This window comes from Camelus dromedarius, chromosome 3 (assembly GCF_036321535.1).
Source record: "Camelus dromedarius isolate mCamDro1 chromosome 3, mCamDro1.pat, whole genome shotgun sequence".
In the NCBI taxonomy this organism is placed as follows: domain Eukaryota; kingdom Metazoa; phylum Chordata; class Mammalia; order Artiodactyla; family Camelidae; genus Camelus; species Camelus dromedarius.
Window position 1 is genome coordinate 54777012 of NC_087438.1, and position 19028 is coordinate 54796039.

The 19028-nt window shown below is 35.4% G+C and overlaps 1 protein-coding gene across 4 annotated transcripts in view; it reads left to right on the top strand.

Annotated features, from left to right (window-relative positions):
* The window catches only part of LOC105090671 (V-type proton ATPase subunit S1-like protein), a 37336-nt gene that overhangs the window by 1214 nt on the left and 17094 nt on the right, over positions 1-19028 (top strand). For 2 of the 4 annotated variants that reach the window (XM_031447578.2, XM_064482122.1), the window contains exons 2-3: positions 2455-2501; positions 6522-6610. In XM_031447578.2, coding sequence (XP_031303438.1) covers positions 2455-2501; positions 6522-6610 — 136 coding nt within the window. Of the gene's footprint in view, positions 1-2454; positions 2502-6521; positions 6611-11024; positions 12890-12965; positions 13427-14869; positions 14899-18827; positions 18842-19028 lie in introns of those variants that run through there. The other 2 variants (XM_031447602.2, XM_031447592.2) reach the window with 2 other exon arrangements.

Genomic DNA, 19028 nt, shown 5'->3' on the forward strand with positions numbered 1-19028 from the left:
GTAAGAGAGGAGTTAATTATGATTTTTGACCTGAGCAATTGGGTAGTTTGTGGTTTTATTTACTGAGTGGAAAATACTGGGAGGGGAGAAGTTTAGAAGGGGAAATTAGAGTTCTGTTAGGGATGTGTTAAGTTTGAGATGCTTGTTAGACATACAAGTAGGGATGTGGGGTGGGTAGTTGGATATGTGGGTATGGAATTCAAGAGAGTCATCAGTGAATAGATAACACTGAAAGCCACGGCTCTGAGTGAGATCATTTAGGGGATGACTGTAGCTAGAACAGAGAAAGGTTGGAGGCCTAAGGCCTGGGCACACTGAAAGAGCAGCAGGTGAAGTAAAATAGACTGAAAAGGAGTGGCCAGTGCTATGTTCTAACCAAAGCCAAGTGAAGACAGTGGAAGTGAGCAAGTGTGAAAGAAGGAGTAGATGAGGACTGAAAATTACCTTTTAGGTTTGGCCATGTGGAGGTTACTGGTGACTTTGTCAAGAGGGGATCCCATGGAGTGGTGAAGATGTAAGCCTGATTGGGCTGGAGTCAAGAGAATATAGGAGAGAAGGAAGTGGAGACAGCAATTATAGACCATTTTTGCAAGGAGTTTTTGTATAAAGTTTAGAGAAAAGGGACCAAATCTAAAGGAGGATGTGGTGTCAGGATGGGTTTGTTTAAGATGGTATGTTTTATGGCATTTTTATATTGCTGATGGGATTGTTTCAGTAGAGAAGAAAAAATAGATAATTCATAGAGAAAAGGGATAATTACATGAGCAAATCCTCGAGTAGACTACAGGGGTGCTCAAGTGGAGGAATTGACCTTAGGAATAATAACAATTTATCTATAGTAATAGAGAAGGCAGAATATAGGGGTACAACTTCAAGTAAATTCAAAGATTTTTTGATAGGAAGATGTGGAACCTCTTTTGACTGCTCTTCACTCAATGAAATAAGAAACAAGGGCATCAGTGAAGAGAAAGTAGGGAAAAGAGGTTTGAGTAGAGAGGGTAGGATGTGATAGCAATGTTAGCATTAAATCTTACTATGTGCCACATACTATTTTAAGTGCCTTACATTTATTAACTGCCTTAATTCCCATAACACTAAAAGATAAATACGTTTATTACCTCTGCTTTACTAAGGAATAGGGTCTTAGTCCATTTAGGCTGCTATAACAAAATACCATAGATGGGTGGCTTATAAAAAAACAAATTTATTTCTCACAGTTCTAGAAACTGAAAAGTTTAAGATCAAGGTGCTGCCAGGTTTGGTGTCTGTTGAGAACGCACTTCCTGGTTCAAAGACTTTGCTATAACCTCATATGGCAGAAGGACCAAGGAGGTTTGGGGTTGCTTTTTTTTTTTTAATTGTTTTTGTTTGTCTTTTTCCAGTTTTATTGAAATGTAATTGACATATTGAGATCTCTTTTTAAGAGTACTAATCTCATTCGTGAGGGCTCCACCCTCAACCTAATCACCTCCCAAAGTCTCCCCTTCTACTACTAATGCCATCACATTGGGGATTAGGTTTCAACATAAAGAGTTTTGTCTCCTAATTTAGCAGTGTGGGAAGATTGACAAGAGAATGTAGGATTGTTGACCAGTTCTGAGGGCCCATTTGAAATTAGTTATCCAGTTACATCAGTTAGCATGATTTTGTGTATTTTCTTTAGATTCATTCAGTGTAGTGACTGAATAGGTAGAGAGTTGGATTTTAGCAGGGCTGGGGGTGGAATCTAGTCAGGTGAATGTGATAGAGGAAGGACAAGGGAATTGAGAGTTGTTACAAGGAAAGGATTACAGTGAACCATGAGACTGAAGCTGGAGAAATAAGGAGCCAGGGGTAGGCAAAACACTTCTGAAGGCCTGACCATACCAGACAGGAGAAATTTCTGTGAAGCTAAGTAAGATAATGCAGCATTAGTACAGAAGTAGATAAACTGACTAATGAATAGAGAGTTCAGCAAAAGACTCATATGAGTATAGAATATTTAAATGACAGAATTAGATGTCAGATCAATGTGTAAAGGAAGGATTGTTGAACACATGGAGCTGCACAAAAAGTGGTTATCCAAATTAAATTGGATCACCATCTCAGGCTGAAAATAAAAATCAACTCCAGACATATTGAGAGCCTGAATGTCACAAATTAAAATTTTTAAATTCTTAATAGAAAACAAAAGTGAATATCTTCTTGAACTTGGGAAAGGAAAATATTTCTAAAGAAAAAGAATGATAAATTTGACCAGATTAAGAACTTCTGTTCAACAAAAATGCCTGAAAGAAAGCAAAAGGACAAGTTAGAAACTAAGTGGATATTCATAGGAAGTGGTTGTAAAGTTGGAATGATTTATTCCTTGAAAGCTTAGTAAAACATCCTATAAAACCATCTGAGCCTGCTGGTGTTTTTGTTTGTTTGTTTTGTGGGAAGATTATTAATCCCAGCTTAAATCTCTTTAATTAGTTACAGAACCATTCAGAGAACTGAGATTTCTTCTTGAGCCAGATCTGGTAAGTCATTTTTTTGAGTTTGTGTATTCCATCTAACTTTTCAAAATTGTTTTGTGAAGCTGTTATGACATTCTGTTTTGCATATATGTTTGTATATATTTGTTGTTGGAAGGTTTTTAACTGTGAATTCAATTTCTTTGTAAATATAGTGCTATATAGGTTATTTATTTCTTCTTGAGTGAGCTTTGGTAATGTGTGCCTTTCAAGGAAGTTTTTCATTTTATCTAAGTTGTCAAATTTATGGGCATAAAGTTGTTTGTAATATTCCTTTTTAATCTTTTTAATATCTATAGAGTGATGTCTCATCTTCTGTTCCTGATATTGATAAGTTGAGTCTTCTCTTTTTTTCTTGGTCAGCCAAAAGTTTATTAATCTTACTGATCTCTTCAAAGAACCAGCTTTGGGTTTCACTGATTTTCTCTATTGTTTTTCTGTTTTCAATTTCATTGATTTCTGGTGTTATCTTTATTATTCACTTTCTTCTGTTTGTTTTGGATTTAAATTTGTTCTTCTTTTATTAGTTTCTTAAAGTGGAAGCTTAGGTCATTGATTTGAGACCTTTGTTCTTTCCTAATATATTTAATGGTATGACTATCCCTCTAAGAGCTGCATACCATGAGTTTTGGTATGTTGTATTTTAGTTTTAATTCAGTTCAAAACATTTGCTAATTTCCATTTTTATTTCCTTTTTGAATCATGGATTATTTAGAATTGTGTTACTTAATATTCAAATATTTGGAGATTTTTTTCCAAATAGCTATATGATTCATTTCTAGTTTAATTCCATTATGGTCTAAGAACATCCTTTTTTTGATTTCAGTATTTTAAAAATGTGTTGAGGTTTGCTTTTTGGCCCAGAATATAGTCACTCTTGGTGAATTCTTCATGTACACTTAAAAAGAAAGTATATTTTGCTGTTTTTGGGAAAAATGCATTATAAATGTTAATTAGCCCAAGGTGGTTGATAGTGCTGTCAGGTCTTCTGTATCCTGTATTCAGGATAATAGTGACAGTATGTGGAGAGAGTGGGGATCATAGTTGGATGTTGGATTATGGTTTACTTTGGTTTTAATTATTTTATCATTAAAAACAAACAAAGCATGAACCGATGGACAGAGTGTGTTATGAACTAAGGGTTTTGATTACTATAGCTATGAAAAAAATTTTTTAAGGATTTAATTTTTGTTTTTGGAGCTTTGAAATTTTTACTTCCTGATAAAGAACTTATTACTTAATTTGGAGCCTGAAAGGAGACAGAATTTCCTTTAACACTAGGCCCTAAGCTTTCTAAAAGGGTCCCCAAACAAAAATGACCTTGAGGAATTAGAGGAAAAGAAAGAAAGCTTCCATGACTGAAAGGTAGTGAGCCAGTGGGAAAATAGAGATCGGTGAAGTTGAAGGGATAGGCAGGACCAGCTCATGTCCAACCTGTAGGCCAGGATAAGGAATTTGGGTTTATTTTGAGTGTGATGAGAAGCCATTGGAGGGCTTCAAGTGAAAGACTGACAAGATCTGATTTACATTTTAAAAATATCACTATGTCTGCTATGGAAGGGCATCATAGAGGGGCAGGAGAGGACCTAGGTTATCCAAGGAGAGGGCTGTTACATTAGAACAATTGAGAGATCATAGGTAGTAGCATTGGAGATGGAGAGATTTAAGATTCAGGGTATAATTTGGAGTTAGGTCATGTTGGAAAGAGCAAAATCAGTGACATCATAATTATCAACATCACACCGCCACCATCTCTATCAGGTATGGAGTGCTATTTAGGTGCCAGGCTTAGGACTTCATACGCATGATTTCTTTTAACCCTCAAAACAACTCCTATGTGGCAGGTGCTGTTATTATCCCCATTTCACAAAGAGTAAGTTGAGACTTGAAGAAGTTAAATTGCTTAACCAGAACATGTTTGTTAGTTTCCAGATTTGTTATCAGAATTTTGATTTTTAAGGAGTTTAAAAAAATTTGTAAATAAATATTAAGTAAATAAGGCATAAAATTGTTCGGAAATGATTTTCTAGCCAGTAAAACACCAAACTAAGGAGCGTAGTTGTTAAAATGAAAGTATTCTTATAAGTTGATATCCATGGTTCCTAGAGGTATATGAAACCTGATAGACTGTCACTAAAGAATACCATTTGGTAGTTCTTGAAATACCAAACAGGGGAGTAGGGGGAGGAAGGAGAACAAGTTTTTCTCTTTCCTAGTATTTCCTTCCGAGTAGGAGGAGTTACATTATATATTTACAAATAAATGCCAATTTATTCATTCTATGACAGGCGAGTAAAGGTGGCGTCTGTGGTAAATATTGGAAAAATAGTCTAGGCATGTTCATCTCTTCCTTTTTTCCTTTTTGGAGTCCAGCCTGCCTGTGGGGCACATGTTTTCTCAGGTTTCTTCTGGGCAGGCTCCTCTTCTCTTGGAGAGCCCAGTGCTGCTGTGACAGGCTGCCTTGCCTATCTTCTGAGGAGAGGGGCTCGCTTACAATCCATTTTGCTCCTGCACTAAATTCTGTCCTCCACTCTGGCCTTTCATAGGCATAAAAGTGGTATTTGGGCCTCTGCTTGTCTTACCCCTTGTGGTTATTTCTCAGTTGATTTAGCACTCAGGTGGGGCAGAAGGGTATTATTATTTGACTTCTCTCGGAGACACCCCCTCATTCCCCAACTAAGAAGAAAAATTGATCTTCATGAATTAGATCAGTTGATAAGGAGATTTAGGTCAAGGGTGATGCTGATTCTTTGTACTGTATGGGAGAGAAGTTAACTTTGGGGAAGAATAGGCAAGGATTTTAACAATGTTGATAGTTGATACTGGAGCATTTAGAATGGTTAGAAGTTATTCCTAGTGCTTTAGCTATAAAAATTGAGGTATTAGTTGCTATGGAAATGTGACAAGTTAAAATAACAGCTTTAAATGGGAAAGAAGAAGCAGTAAAACCAATGCTTACACGCTTTGTATAATTACTAGTAATGAATGTTGAGTGCTTCATTTACCTGATTAAATTATTAAACACAACTTTTGCTTTATCCAAAATGAATGATATTTCTTCTCCTTTCATTCTAGCTACTTTTTGGTGTAGTGATTATTTCTTCTCATATCTATCCTGTGGAACTAAAGAAATATGTGTATTGCTCTATAATCTTACTAATATACAGTTCTGATCTTTAAAATCGTGTTATTTAATTAAACCTCTGCGTAGGTTCGAGGGGGAATTAACATGTTCTTTGATGCCCTTTGTGAAGTTCCTGGGAGGGAGTTATGTTAATTGCGTATTAAAAGTTATTCTCCAGGTGTTCTTTAACTTGGCCGAGAACCAAACAAAAGAAAATTGGTCTCTATTTCAACAGGGACCTTTGAATTATAAGAAATGAAAGATAATTCTTCTTACTAGGAAAAAAAAATAATTTTCGTTACTCAATGAAACATTAAGCTTTAGAATCTCATTCCCTGGAGAGGTTTAAGAATCTGGTAGAGGGGTCAGATCTGTGCTGTCTGAGTTCAGTGGGGACTAGTTAATCTTAGTAATTGGGAATGGCCAGTGTCACTCTCTCAGCCTTTGCTTTCCACAGTAAAATGAAGATTCACCAGGATTATTTCTGGATTGTTTAAATGTAATAATATGTAAATTATTACAATATATAAATATAAAACTATAAAAGTAAATGTGCAGAGTTTTGAGCATTTTGTATTACTAAGGCTTTATTGCTTAAAAGACTGTAAAGTAAAACAGTATTTTTTCCTATAAATTGAAAGAAAAAAGAACAAGAGAGAAAAAGAAGGAATGAGAAAAAGGAAGGGAGGAAGAAAAGAAGTGAAGGGTTCTAGGTTTATATAGCTTCATGAAGGACAGAGGTAATTTTTTCTCTGATCGAAAACATTAAATTTTCATTCAGAGAATCGACTTTGCTCTTATAAAAACGGTGGCCTAAACTATAGGGCAACATCAAATGGCACATGTCCTCAATATGAGTTTTATTTTACTGATTTAAAACTCTGATTTCTTTCTCTGTCGAGGTGGGGACTCTGCAGGTGCCTGGTGAAAGCATTTTTGAGAGTAGTGGAGGCCTTTTCTTCCCTTGGAAAGCTGCTTCAACTCTTCAAGAGTGAGTTATGACTTACCTCTTGTCTCCTTTTCTGTTATATAGCAGCCTCTCTCTATGCCTCATCTAATCAGCCATTGCTTATAGTGAAGGTGGGGCTGATCTCAGAGAAGGTCTCTGGTTTGCTAGTTGAAACATCCCCCAAAATTATTTACCCCAGCAATTACGTGTTCACATTTCTGCATGTCGCTGGGCTGGGAGCTTCTTGGGGGCGAGAACTAGATCTTTTTACCGTGTATTCCTGGCATCTAGCACATGACAATCAATGCTTGTCTAATAGACAGACTTATGTAAGAGCAAGCCTCCTGTTTCAGTTTAGCTTTAAAAATGAGAATGTAAAACATGTGCCACTAATTTGACATTTTATCCATGTTCCAAAAAGTCAATGGAGAATCTAAAGTAAGAAACATTAACATTTAAACCCAAAGCATTTAAAAGTATTTCATTTACTAACCTGATTCTAATCAACTGAGAAGTTAATTTGATGAAAATTGGTAGAAATCATGGGAGCAGTTAGGCTCTGAACTTGATAAAGAGTCTGTATTAGTCTGGATGTTCCAGAGAAAACCAATATGAATATGGTTCATATGCATATGAATATATGATTTATTAAGGAATTGGCTCATGCAGTTATAGAGGCTGAGAAGTTCCAAAATCTGCAGTCAGCAAGCTGGAGACCCAGAGAGAGGGTGTAATAGTTTCAGTTATAGAGTCTGAAGGCAGGAAGACTGATATCCTTGCTCCAAGACAGGTAGAGAAAGTGAAATCTCCCTTACTCTACCTTTTTTTTTGGTCAGTGAAGGTACTGGGGATTAAACCCAGGACCTCGTGCATGCTAAGCATGTGCTCTACCACTGAGCTGTTACTCTCCCACATTCCACCTTTTTGTTCTATTTGGAATTTCAGTGGTTTGGATGAGGACCACTAACATTGGAAAGGGCAATCTGATTTACTCAGTCTACCAATTCAGATGTTCATCTCATTCAGAAACTGCCTGAGAGACATACCCAGAATAATGTTTAACCAAATATCTGGGCACCTCATAGCCCAGTCAGATTGTGTCATACTCCTCCACAAGGAGCAAGAAATACATACATATTATGATAATTTGCTAGTAAACTGATAGAACGGGTTTTTGGCCATTTGCATTTTCAAGCTACTGAATTCAATGAAATACTTGAATTAGTTGATTTTCTGGTTATGGTTGCCTAAATATTCAGGCCCTGGGAGTCACAACCATGTGACATGAAGTGGGAATTAATTATGTGACTTTTTTGAAAAGCTTATTCATTATTCTGTACATTTTTTTTAGCACTGACTTTGACCAGCAGCATCTTGGGCTCTAGGTGTACTTGAGTTAATTAGACACGGTCCCTGCCCTCATGGAGCAGGCCTTCTGGTGAGGAAATGCACCATAAATAAGTAACAAGAAAGTAAATACCTCAGTACAAACTGTGGTGTGTGTTATAATGAGAGTGAACAGAAGGCAGGGAGAGCCAAAGGGGTGTGAGGTGATCCCCACAGAGGGAACAACATGTGCAGAGTCATGAGGTGCAAAAAAGCTTGGCATATGGAGGGTGTTGAGAAGCACCGGTGTGCACCAGCAAGCCAGTGTGCTGGAGCATGGTGTGGGGAAGGGCGGCCATAAATGAGTTGAGAGAGACCAGCAAGGGCCAGGTCATGCAGGCTTCGTAGGAGGTACATGGATTTGGATTTTGAATCAGTGTGCAAAGACCGCTGTAATTAATTTGAATATTTGACTAATGTCATTTTCAGTCTGAGAGCACTTGGATGAATAGAGACTGTAATCTGACATATGCTAGATGCTTCTTAAGGTAAATATTAGAATTAATGTAGATCCATTTTTTTCCCATAAGAACTCAATTCCATATGGCCATATATGATTATGGGAAGATAGATTTTTGATATTCAAATTTTCAGGTAGCATTTCATTTAGTAATGTATAGTAAATCAGAAGATGAAGCAAATCCAAAATATTTTCAGTTGAAAAGAAGGTGGCATGGATGTACAACTTCCTGTTCTCTCATGGAAAATTTTAAGAGGGTATTTTTCATGCTCTTCTACATTTTCTGTTTATCTTGTAAGTCACTAACTGCTCTTTGTTCTGGAATATCTTTAGGATGTTTCTATAGCCAATAGCCTAGAAAGGTAGAAATAGTGCCCTCCTCTTTAGCAAAGGACGAGTTTGTTTATAGTCTTGGAAACTCAGGGTTCCTCTCCTGAAATGAAATCCACTGTGTGTGCAAGCATCCGTCTGGGCCCACCCATATTGCTTTAGGGGAGGTGACACAAGTGGACTGATGCTCGTAGTGCTTACTATGTGGTGAATAATAAACTAAGTCCTTTGTCTCCAGTCCATGAGTATTGTCTTCTGGAAGCATCCATGAAACCATGGCAGGCTAACTTGTTAGCTTACAAGTTGGTTAAAATCTTAGACCTTCATGGTTTTGGACACAGACCCTTCAGCCATCTGAGCAGGCAAGTACAATTCCAGGCAGGTGATACCCTGTGCTTTGCAGCCTGCAAGCTATCATATTAGCATTTTTTATCATTGCTTTTCTCCTCTGAAGTCACAAGATGAGCTATTCTCAGACAATCACATTTGAAGTGTGACTTCTATTCTAAAATACATGTGTGAAACCTACTAGCTACTAATTATTCTGCCTTAAATGTTCTTATTCAAGTGAGAGAAAATTTCAACAGCAGAAGGAATACTATATTAAAAACTTAAGACCATCAAGTCATAAAATATATTGAAATGATACTTGATTTAAATAAAAAATTTTGTATATGTTTGTGTGCCTGAAAATATAACTGAAGCATACCTCCAAAAAAGAATTTTATGTGATAAACACTAAGGGATTAATATAGTTTCTGAGTGTTCACAGAACCATTTTGATTACAGTCCAAGATCATCACGGGCTTGAGCTCTCACCTCCTTCTGACCAGGAATTTGAGGAGCAGGGTGATCAGATACTACTTCTGCTAGCATAGGAGACTGTGAGCAGCTGGAGGAGATATTCTTTATTTGCACTGTTCAGTACAGTGGCCCCTAGCCACATGTGGTTACTGAGCACTTGAAATTTTGGTTAGTCTGAATTGAGATATGTATAAGTGTAAATTATACATCAGGTTTCAGACTTAGGGCAGAAAAGGAAGGTAAAATATTAATAATTAAAAAAATACTTATGTTTGAAATAATATTTTAGATATATTAGGTTAAATAAAATAGATTATTAAAACTAATTTCACCTGTTTATTTTCAGTTCTTTTAATGTGGCTACTAGACAATTTACAATTACATATGTAGCTGTTATGTTATTTCTGTTGAACAGTGCTGTTCTAGATCCTTACTACTCACATGCAGTCCTCAGGCAAGCAGCGTCAGCATCATCTGGAAGCTTGTTAGAAACAAAGAATCCCATTCCCCACCCCAGACCTACTGAATCAGAATTTGCATTTTAAGAAAATCTCATGTGATTTGTATACAGGTTAAAATTTGAGTAGCAGAGAATCCCTAAGACTAGGATTGCCAGATTTAGCAAATAAAAATACAAGATATCTAGTGGAATATAGTTTTCAGACAAACAACAAATGATTTTTTAGCATAGTATGTCCCAAATACTGCGTTGGACATACTTATTAATAAAATTATTTGTTGTTTATCTGAAGTTCACATTTAACTGAATGTCCTGAATTCTATTTGGCAACGCTGCCTAAGACTGAACTCCTCTTGTCCAGACCTGTCTTGCTACTTGAAATTCTGCAGAATCAGGAAAAGGACAGAAAGGTAGAGATGAGGGGTGGAAGTTGGGTAAAATGAAAGAACAGAGAAGAAAGGGAAATATGCTGGAAAGTAGGAGTTAAGAATGGGAATGGACAGGCTTTTTTTTTTTTTTTTTTAACAATTTTTATTAGTAACTTTCTTCCTTATGTCTGTTTTCTCCTATTTCTCCCAGTCATTGTGCTTTTATTTTCTCATTTTCTACAGGGTTCCCTAGAACCATGTTAGAAGATGGTATGTGTGCAAAGTAAACAGTGAGGAAGGGGAAGTGTTTCATCAAGGTCAAGTCCCCAGGCTTCCTACAATCCATCATCTCTGAAATGCCACTTACAAATAGTCCCTTTCAGCTACTGGTACTTTGCCATTGAAGAGATTGAGGTTCTTGAAAAATACTAACACTTTCATCTTGGAGGATTTTCTTTATTATAGCATTTTAATTATATGTTTTTATATAAAACAACTTTTAGGAATTTTTTTTTAATGCTCTTCAGGTGTAGGGGTTGGAGTAGAGGCTGGCAAAGAAGGAATAACAATAGATATTCTTTATTTAGCTAGGCATTGAAGTAAGAAAGACTTTCATCTATGTTATTTATTTATTTAAACTTTTATTTTATGGTGGTAAAAACAGTTAACATGAGATCCACTCTAATTTTTCAGTGTTTGCTACAGTATTGTTAAATATAGATACAATCGTGTACAGCAGATCTCTAGAATTTATTCATCTTGCTTAACTGAAACTTTATGCCACTTGATTAGCAACTCCCATTTTCTCCTCCCTCAGCCGCTGGCAACCACCTTTCCACTCTCTGATTCTATGAATTTGCCTATTTTACATACCTCATGTAGATAGAATCATGTAGTATTTATGACTGACTTCTTTCACTTAGCATAGTGTCCACAAATTTCATCCATGTAGTCACATATTGCAGAATTCACTTTTTTTTAAGGCTGAATATTATTTCGTTGTATGTCACATATTCTTTACCCACTCATCCATCCACAGACACTTTGGTTATTTCTATATCTTGGCTATAGTGAATAATGCTGCAGTGAACATTAGAGTGCTAATATCTCTTTGAGATCCTGATTTCAATTCTTTGAGATAATTATTCATAAATGTGATTGGTGGATTATATGGTAGTTCTATTTGTAATTTTTTGAGCTATCTGCATGTTGTTTTCCATAGCAGCTGCACCATTTTGTATTCCCACCGACAGTGTACAGGTGTTCCAATTTCTCCACATTCTTGCCAATACTTGTCTTTTTTTTTTTCTTTGTTTTTTTAACAGAAAGTCCCCCGGGTCAAAGCACCACAGAGGAAAGGCAGGAAGGGTCCCAGGGTCTTAGGGCTAGGGGAGCAGTGAGGCCCCACAGGACCAGAAAGCCGGGTAGGGCACCTAGTTGGCAGGAGCTGTCAGTCTGTGGAGGAGGGAAAACTTGTGAGATGTGACCCAGATTCCACAGTGCGGAAGTGAGGTGCCAGGGACTCCCAAACTTGCCTTGTTTTTTTGATAATAGCCATCCTGACAGATGTGAGGTAATATCTCCTTGTGGTTTTGATTTGCATTTCCCTGATGATTAGTTGCATTGAGAACCTTTTGATATACATGTTGACCATTTCTGTGGCTTCTTTGGAGAAATGTCTATTCAAGTCATTAGCCCATTTTAAAATTGGGTTATTTGCAAAAAGTTCCTTATATAATCTGGAAATTGCACCCTGTATCAGATACATGTTTTGCAGATGTTCTCTCTTCATTCTTTAGGTTGCCTTTTCACTCTTGATTGTTTCCTTTGCTGTGCAGAGACTTTTTAGTTTGATATAGTCCCACATCCATTTTTGCCTTTATTGCCTGTGCTCTGGTAGCATACTCATGAATTCATTTCCCCTGAGACCAATGTCACAAAGGTGTCTCCCTATGCTTTCTTCTAGGTTTTAAGTCTTAATCCATTTTGAGTTGATTTTTGTGTATGGTGTGAGACAAGTGTCCAGTTTCATTCTTTTGCATGTGGACATCGAGTTTTCCCAGCACCATTATGTGTTCTTGGTACCCTTGTTGATCAGTTAACAGTATATACATGGATTTATTTCTAGGCTCTCTATTCTGTCCTCTTGGTCTATATGTCTGTCTTTGTGCCAGTACTGTACTGTTTTAATTACTGTAGCTTTGTGATGTATTTTGAAATAAGGAAGTGTGATGCCTACAGCTTTGTTCTTCTTTTTCAAGATGGATTTGGCTATTCAGGGTCTCATTTAATCTTCACAACAATTCTTTGAGTTAAGTACTTTTGTCCCCACTCTGTAAACGAGGAAAAGTAATTTGCCTAATACCAGATAGCAATTAAGGGCTAGAGCTGGGAATACACATCCTCGCTGTCTCCAAAGCCAGTGTCCTCTACCACTGCGTTCCACACCTCAGCAAATGGAGAGTCATGAATTCAGTAGGAAACTGTGAATTAGGACACATATGTAAAATTAGGTAAGTCTCAGAGATTTTTACTTATTTATTCACCTGAAAAATATGCATATAATGATTTATACTTCATAGATTTTTTAGGAGAATTTAATAGTTTCCTAAAAAAGCACTATGAGATTCTTCAGAGAGTACCAAAACAATGCCAATTTCCAAAAAGAGCTTAATTGACAGATTTTTCTCATAAAAATCTGCTCCCTAATAATCTTTCATTGAGATGAATAATCAGACAACCTAAAGAGACCCATTGGCTTCACTCTATATTCTAAAGTAAGCAGTATCAGACCCCTCCTTCCACCCTCCTCCCCACATAATACGTCCTGGGAAAGCTCTCTTTTTATTGGTTGAATGTATTGTCAATCACAAGGCATAAAAAGAACTGCCTCTGCTCTTTTCGCATTTATGAATTAACAGATGTGCCTAGTTTGAAGAGACCGATTATTTCTTGATGGGAAGAAAAATCGTGCTTAGTTTTTCACTAATTTCTTTCTGTATGATATTTTCACTAACTTTGGATCAGATACTTGCCAGGAAAAATGTAAGGTGAGTAACTGCACATCTTTTAATGCAATGCACCTGTGAATTTCAGTGTAAGTGTGAAATTAGGTGGCTCTGTAATTTCTTTATATTGTTTTCACAGCTATATTTGTTAACAGTTCAAAATGAATTTTCTAGGTTAGATCATTTGGTAGCTACTAAAATCATTCAACTAGGGTTTGTAAATAAGAGATAAAAATACAATCTCTGTTAAAAGAGGGAAGAGCTATTTATTTCTTCAAACTATCCAAGAAACATTTGTATTTTGTATCAAAGTATATCTCTATGAGAAAATGACTCAAATCAGCATTCATGTTTCTTTTATACTTATAGGTAAGCATTAATTTCTGTTTCTCCTGCCATTAGTACGTGAGAGGAGAGTAAAGGAAAAATTTAAAAGCCTCAAAAATATATAACCTGTCCCCCAAAGAAAAGATGTTAAATTATTTTAACTGGTAGAAGATGGTAATTGTGTGGAGTATATGCTATTTAAAGCTAACAAGCAAAATTTCTACTTCTATTTCCTTTGTCCTTTTGGCTTTTTTCCATACTATATAAAGGAACATACAAAGATTTCTCTATGAGGAAGAATATTCAAAATCTGAATATCAGTCAACTTATGTTATATCTTGCAATTACTCAGATGTACCATCTCAACAAATCCGTCAGGGGATTTAGTATGAATACAAAGGATGGTGGCAAGCAGGACAATCTGCCAAAACTTATGTTAAGGAATTCTTAAGTCACCAGCTGATAAAAACAACAAGTACATGAGTTATTTTTCATTTGTTTTCTCCCATTGTTTCCATGTCAATTAGTGCTTTCTTGCACGTTGACTTTCAAGTAATAGGTGACCTATACTCCTTAAAGTAGTTAAAGCTTAGTAATGTTTCCTCACCTGGTTTATACAGAAATGACTCATTTGTGTATTTCACTGGTAAAATGTACACCAAGAACTAAGAAATCCCAGTTCTGTTTCTGAGGCAAGATTAATGGGTTTAAATAATTTTAGCTTCAGAAGGGACCCCTAGAAGTCATGTAAATCAATGACCATTTGGATCTAATAATATGGCATATTAATTCATTATGGAGGAAACAACTGTTGCCATTTTGTAAATGCTCTTTCAAATCATGGATCTGAAATTTAAAATATCTTTTAACTCTATGAGCAATTCAGAGTTCTTAAGTCTCTAGGAAGGATGATTGTATTTTAAGCCTAATACGTGTATCCTAAGCTTAGACCAAGTTTTGGTCATCACTCTTCCTTTACATGTTCCTTCCTCAAATTGGGTTTATACTTAGACAAAAAAGAAATCTTTTCCCTCTCTCATAGCATCCCCTGTGAGCTCCCATTTCCCACTGCCCTTTCAGAGTTTGTTCATTCATTAAATTGTTAGTTCATTTATGCATATAACACATATGTTTTTAATACTTGATACTTTTAAATAGGCACTGTGCTAGGTGTTGGGTATACAGTGGTGAGCAATGCAGATATAGTCTCTGCCCTCATGAACCTTTAAGTCTAGAGTGGAAGTGCTCATAAATCAAATGAATGATCTTATTACAAATAAACTGAAATGTGCTTTGAAAGAAAAGTATGGGAGACTATGAACACATAGAATAGGGGGATCTGAACTAGTCTGAAAAGTTAGGGACAGTGTTCCGAGGAAGTGGTATTTGAGCTGTGATCTGGAGGGTATGGAGGACATGACAGGAAGGTGGGGGGAAGGGCAAGAAGGAATATTCCAGGTGGAGAGAACAGCAGGTGCTAAAATTCTTCTGAGGAAGGAGGGGAACATGAAACATTCAGGGAACGGAACTAAAGAACGCTAGTTTAGCTGGAGCAGAGGGGAGGAGGTGAAATGAGTTGAGCACAGCTATCAGGTCAAGGTCCTTCAGCACCTTGTAGGCCATGGTGAAAATGTGGTCTTTATCCTGAGCAGAACCATGAAGCAGTTACTTTACCTTCATCATCATAAAGGAGTACTTATGAGACTCATGATGGAATACTTGGTACATCAAAAATATGGTACCAGCCACCGCAAGCCTGTGGCTCCTGATTATTTTTCATGTTTTCCTTTCACTGGAAATGAATATTCTACTGCTAGTGTAGGTTTACTTTTTTTTTTTAATTAAAAATTACTATTTCTTAGTTTATTTGCAAGATAATTTTAACCGGATCATTCTTTAGCTTTATTTCAGTTCAGAGGTTATATAGTGATGTGAAAGTCAGTATGTATAGTGTTTTGTCTTTGATTGAGATTATAGCTTCCCTTAAAACCTCATTAGTTCAGACTTATGGGTGGGGGCAAGACCTATTTAAATTACAGTTTATTTTAAAAAGTATAGCAGCATTATCATAAGTCCATACATTCACTGAAATGAAAATAAGCCTATGTTGTTGTCCAAAAGCTTTTCATTAATGAACACATGAAAAATTTTAATTAGTAGAGCAGAATCTCAAGCCAAGCATGTTAACAATATGAAAACTCATTCATTTATTCATGTGCTTTTATTCAATAAACATATATTAAATTCCTCTGCTAACTAGATATTTCCAAATGACTTGATATATTTTTATCCTATTTAGGTAAAATATATCTCATAATTTTGTTTTTGTTCATTAAGACTTTTTAAAATTGAATATTTAACCCTGTATCATGAATTATGATTTTTGGAAAGATGAAGTTCAAATGAAAGAAATTAAAAAATTGATTTGTGTATAGTGATATTATTAGAAAGCTTGAAACTCTTCTGGGGCAGAAAATGTTCTCCACTTACAGGAAGATACTGCAAGGAACATGGCCAAAGGCAGGGAACAATCATACAATCCACCACTGTCACAATATTTTTTTTTCATTTTTTTTTTATTGAGTTATAGTCAGTTTACAATGTTGTGTCAATTTCCAGTGTAGAGCACAATTTTTCAGTTATACATGAACATACATATATTCATTGTTGCATTCTTTTTCACTGTGAGCTACCACAAGATCTTGTATATATTTCCCTGTGCCATACAGTGTAATCTTGTTTATCTATTCTACATATGCCTGTCAGTATCTACAAATTTCGAACTCACAGTCTTTTCCTTCCCACCCCTTTCCCCCTTGGCAACCACAAGTTTGTAGTCTATGTCTGTGAGTCTGTTTCTGTTTTGTATTTATGTTCATTTGCCTTTTTCTTTCTTTCTTTCTTTTTTTTTAGATTCCACATATGAGCGATCTCATATGGTATTTTTCTTTCTTTTTCTGGCTTACTTCACTTAAAATGACATTATCCAGGGACTTCCATGTTGCTGCAAATAGCGTGTAAATAATATGCTAGACGATTTCTCAATTTATATATTTTAGACTGTGTAACAGCTTCCTGTTATTATCAACAAAGTATTTAACACATAGCATAGTCTCTCAAGTCGTCCTTTCACCTGGGGATCTCCCTCTATGTCTTCCTTCTTTAGAGCCCTTTTGTCCTCTTGCTCCAGTCTGGGTTAATTCTCTCTAGGTGTGATGTACAATAGTCATCTTTAGGTTTCTCTTTGTCACTCTTCTGAATTTGATCCACTGTTTTTGTTGTTGTTGTTGTTGTTGTTGTTGTTGTTGTTGTTGTTGTTTTGATGCCCGTGCTTTCCTCTTTCTTGATTTTCTCCCTTACTTGGCTGGAACGTATCCTCCATTAGCTTTGGAAAGGATGTGAGAGAGACATTTTTTGAATCCTTGCGTGAGTCTTGTTTTTTTAATTTCTGGAAGCTTTTAGGACATTTTCTTTATCCCAGGCGTCAAAATGCTACAAATACCTTATCTCACAAATATCAACTCAGAATGGATCATCAAAGTGCTAAATGTAAAAGCTAAAATTTTCAAGCTTCTAGATAAAACACAAGAGAAACTCTTCATGACCTTAAGTTAGGAAATATTTCTTTTAGATACAAAAAATAGACAATAAAAGAAAAAAATTCATTAGACTTTTGAAAATTAAAGCTTTTGCTTTTTTAAAGTCACCATTAAGAAAGTGAAAATACATATTCCACCACAAACCCTGTACATGAATGTTTTTGTATCTTTATTTGTAGCTGCCCCAAACTAGAAACATCATAAAAGTCTGTCAGTGAGTGCGTAAACAAAATGTGACATATCCATACAATGAAATATTTCTCAATAATAAAATGCAATAAAATATTGATACATGTAACAACATCAGTAAGTGTCAGTCATAAAACTGAAAGAAGCCAAGTACTAAAGAATATATGTTACATGATTCTATTTATAACTCAAGAAAATTCAAACTAATCTAAAGTGACAGAAAGTTAGTCTGTACTTGCCTGTGGCTGAGGTAGGGGAAACATCTCTCCACTGCAGAAGTGCATGGGGAAACTTCTGTGGGATGTAAATATTCTGCATCTTTATTGTGGCAGTGTGTCATGGATATATGCATATGCCCAAACCCATCATATTGTATACATTGAATGAATTCATGCAGCTTATTGTACTTAACTTACACCTCAATAGAGCTGATAAAGTGAAAAAATAATTGCAGGTATATTGGAATTTATTAATAGCATCTAGTAGACATTATAGTTATCAATTTATCATCTTCAGAAATTCTCATTAGATATTAGAGAATGTATTATGAAGAAAATGGTGCATTTAATTTGTAATGATTCCATATAATTAATTCTAAAACAATTCACTATAATATATATTTAGTAACTCTGTAGCTAAAATTATGTTTTGTGTATAATGATATGTAATACATGTATTTCTCTAATTACAAAAATGTTAAGAGTTTATATAATAGTCATACATATAGGTCTTGGATAGGAGTCTCATATATTACAGGTACAACCTAAGAAAAATTTAAAATATGCAACAAACTGAACATTTTTATGACATGACACAATTGAAGATTTAGACTGACATGGTATGTAATGTTAGAGAATTATATTTTCCAAATGTAATTGGGCTGTTATTTTAAAAAGTCTTTATTCTTTAGAAATACATACTTAAATGATATAATTTCTGATATTTTCTTCAAAGTAATACCAGAGATGGGAAGTGGGTGGATAAGCAGGTAACACAAGATTAGTTATGGCTTGATAATTACTGAAGCTGGATGATGGGTACAGGTGATTGAAGGAGGGGGAGGGGTCTTATGCTTTTCTGTTTAAATTTGTGTGTTTGTAATATTCCATGATGAAAAGATGTATCTATGTTCTAACTTAGCAATTTCACTTCTAGAAATTTATCTTAAGGAACTTCTCAGGGGTATGAATAAATAATCCATGACAGTGTTCAATGTAGTATTGTTTATTAATTGGAAATAACTTAAATACTTAATAGGTATTCAGTTAAATAAATTTGTATGATGTAATACCACATGGAATTAAAAATACAGAAAAATATGTAATAAGATGGGAAAACATGTGTGATATATTTTTAAGTGAAAAAATTGCAGGCTTTAAAACAGGATGTTTACAAAAATCTGTTTTTAAATAATATAAAATATAAATTATATATGTGTAGGGTGTGTATGAGTATGTAGTGAAATGCTGAAAGGACATATATTATAATTTATATCCTCATAATTTTCAGAAATATCTTTTTGAATAGTG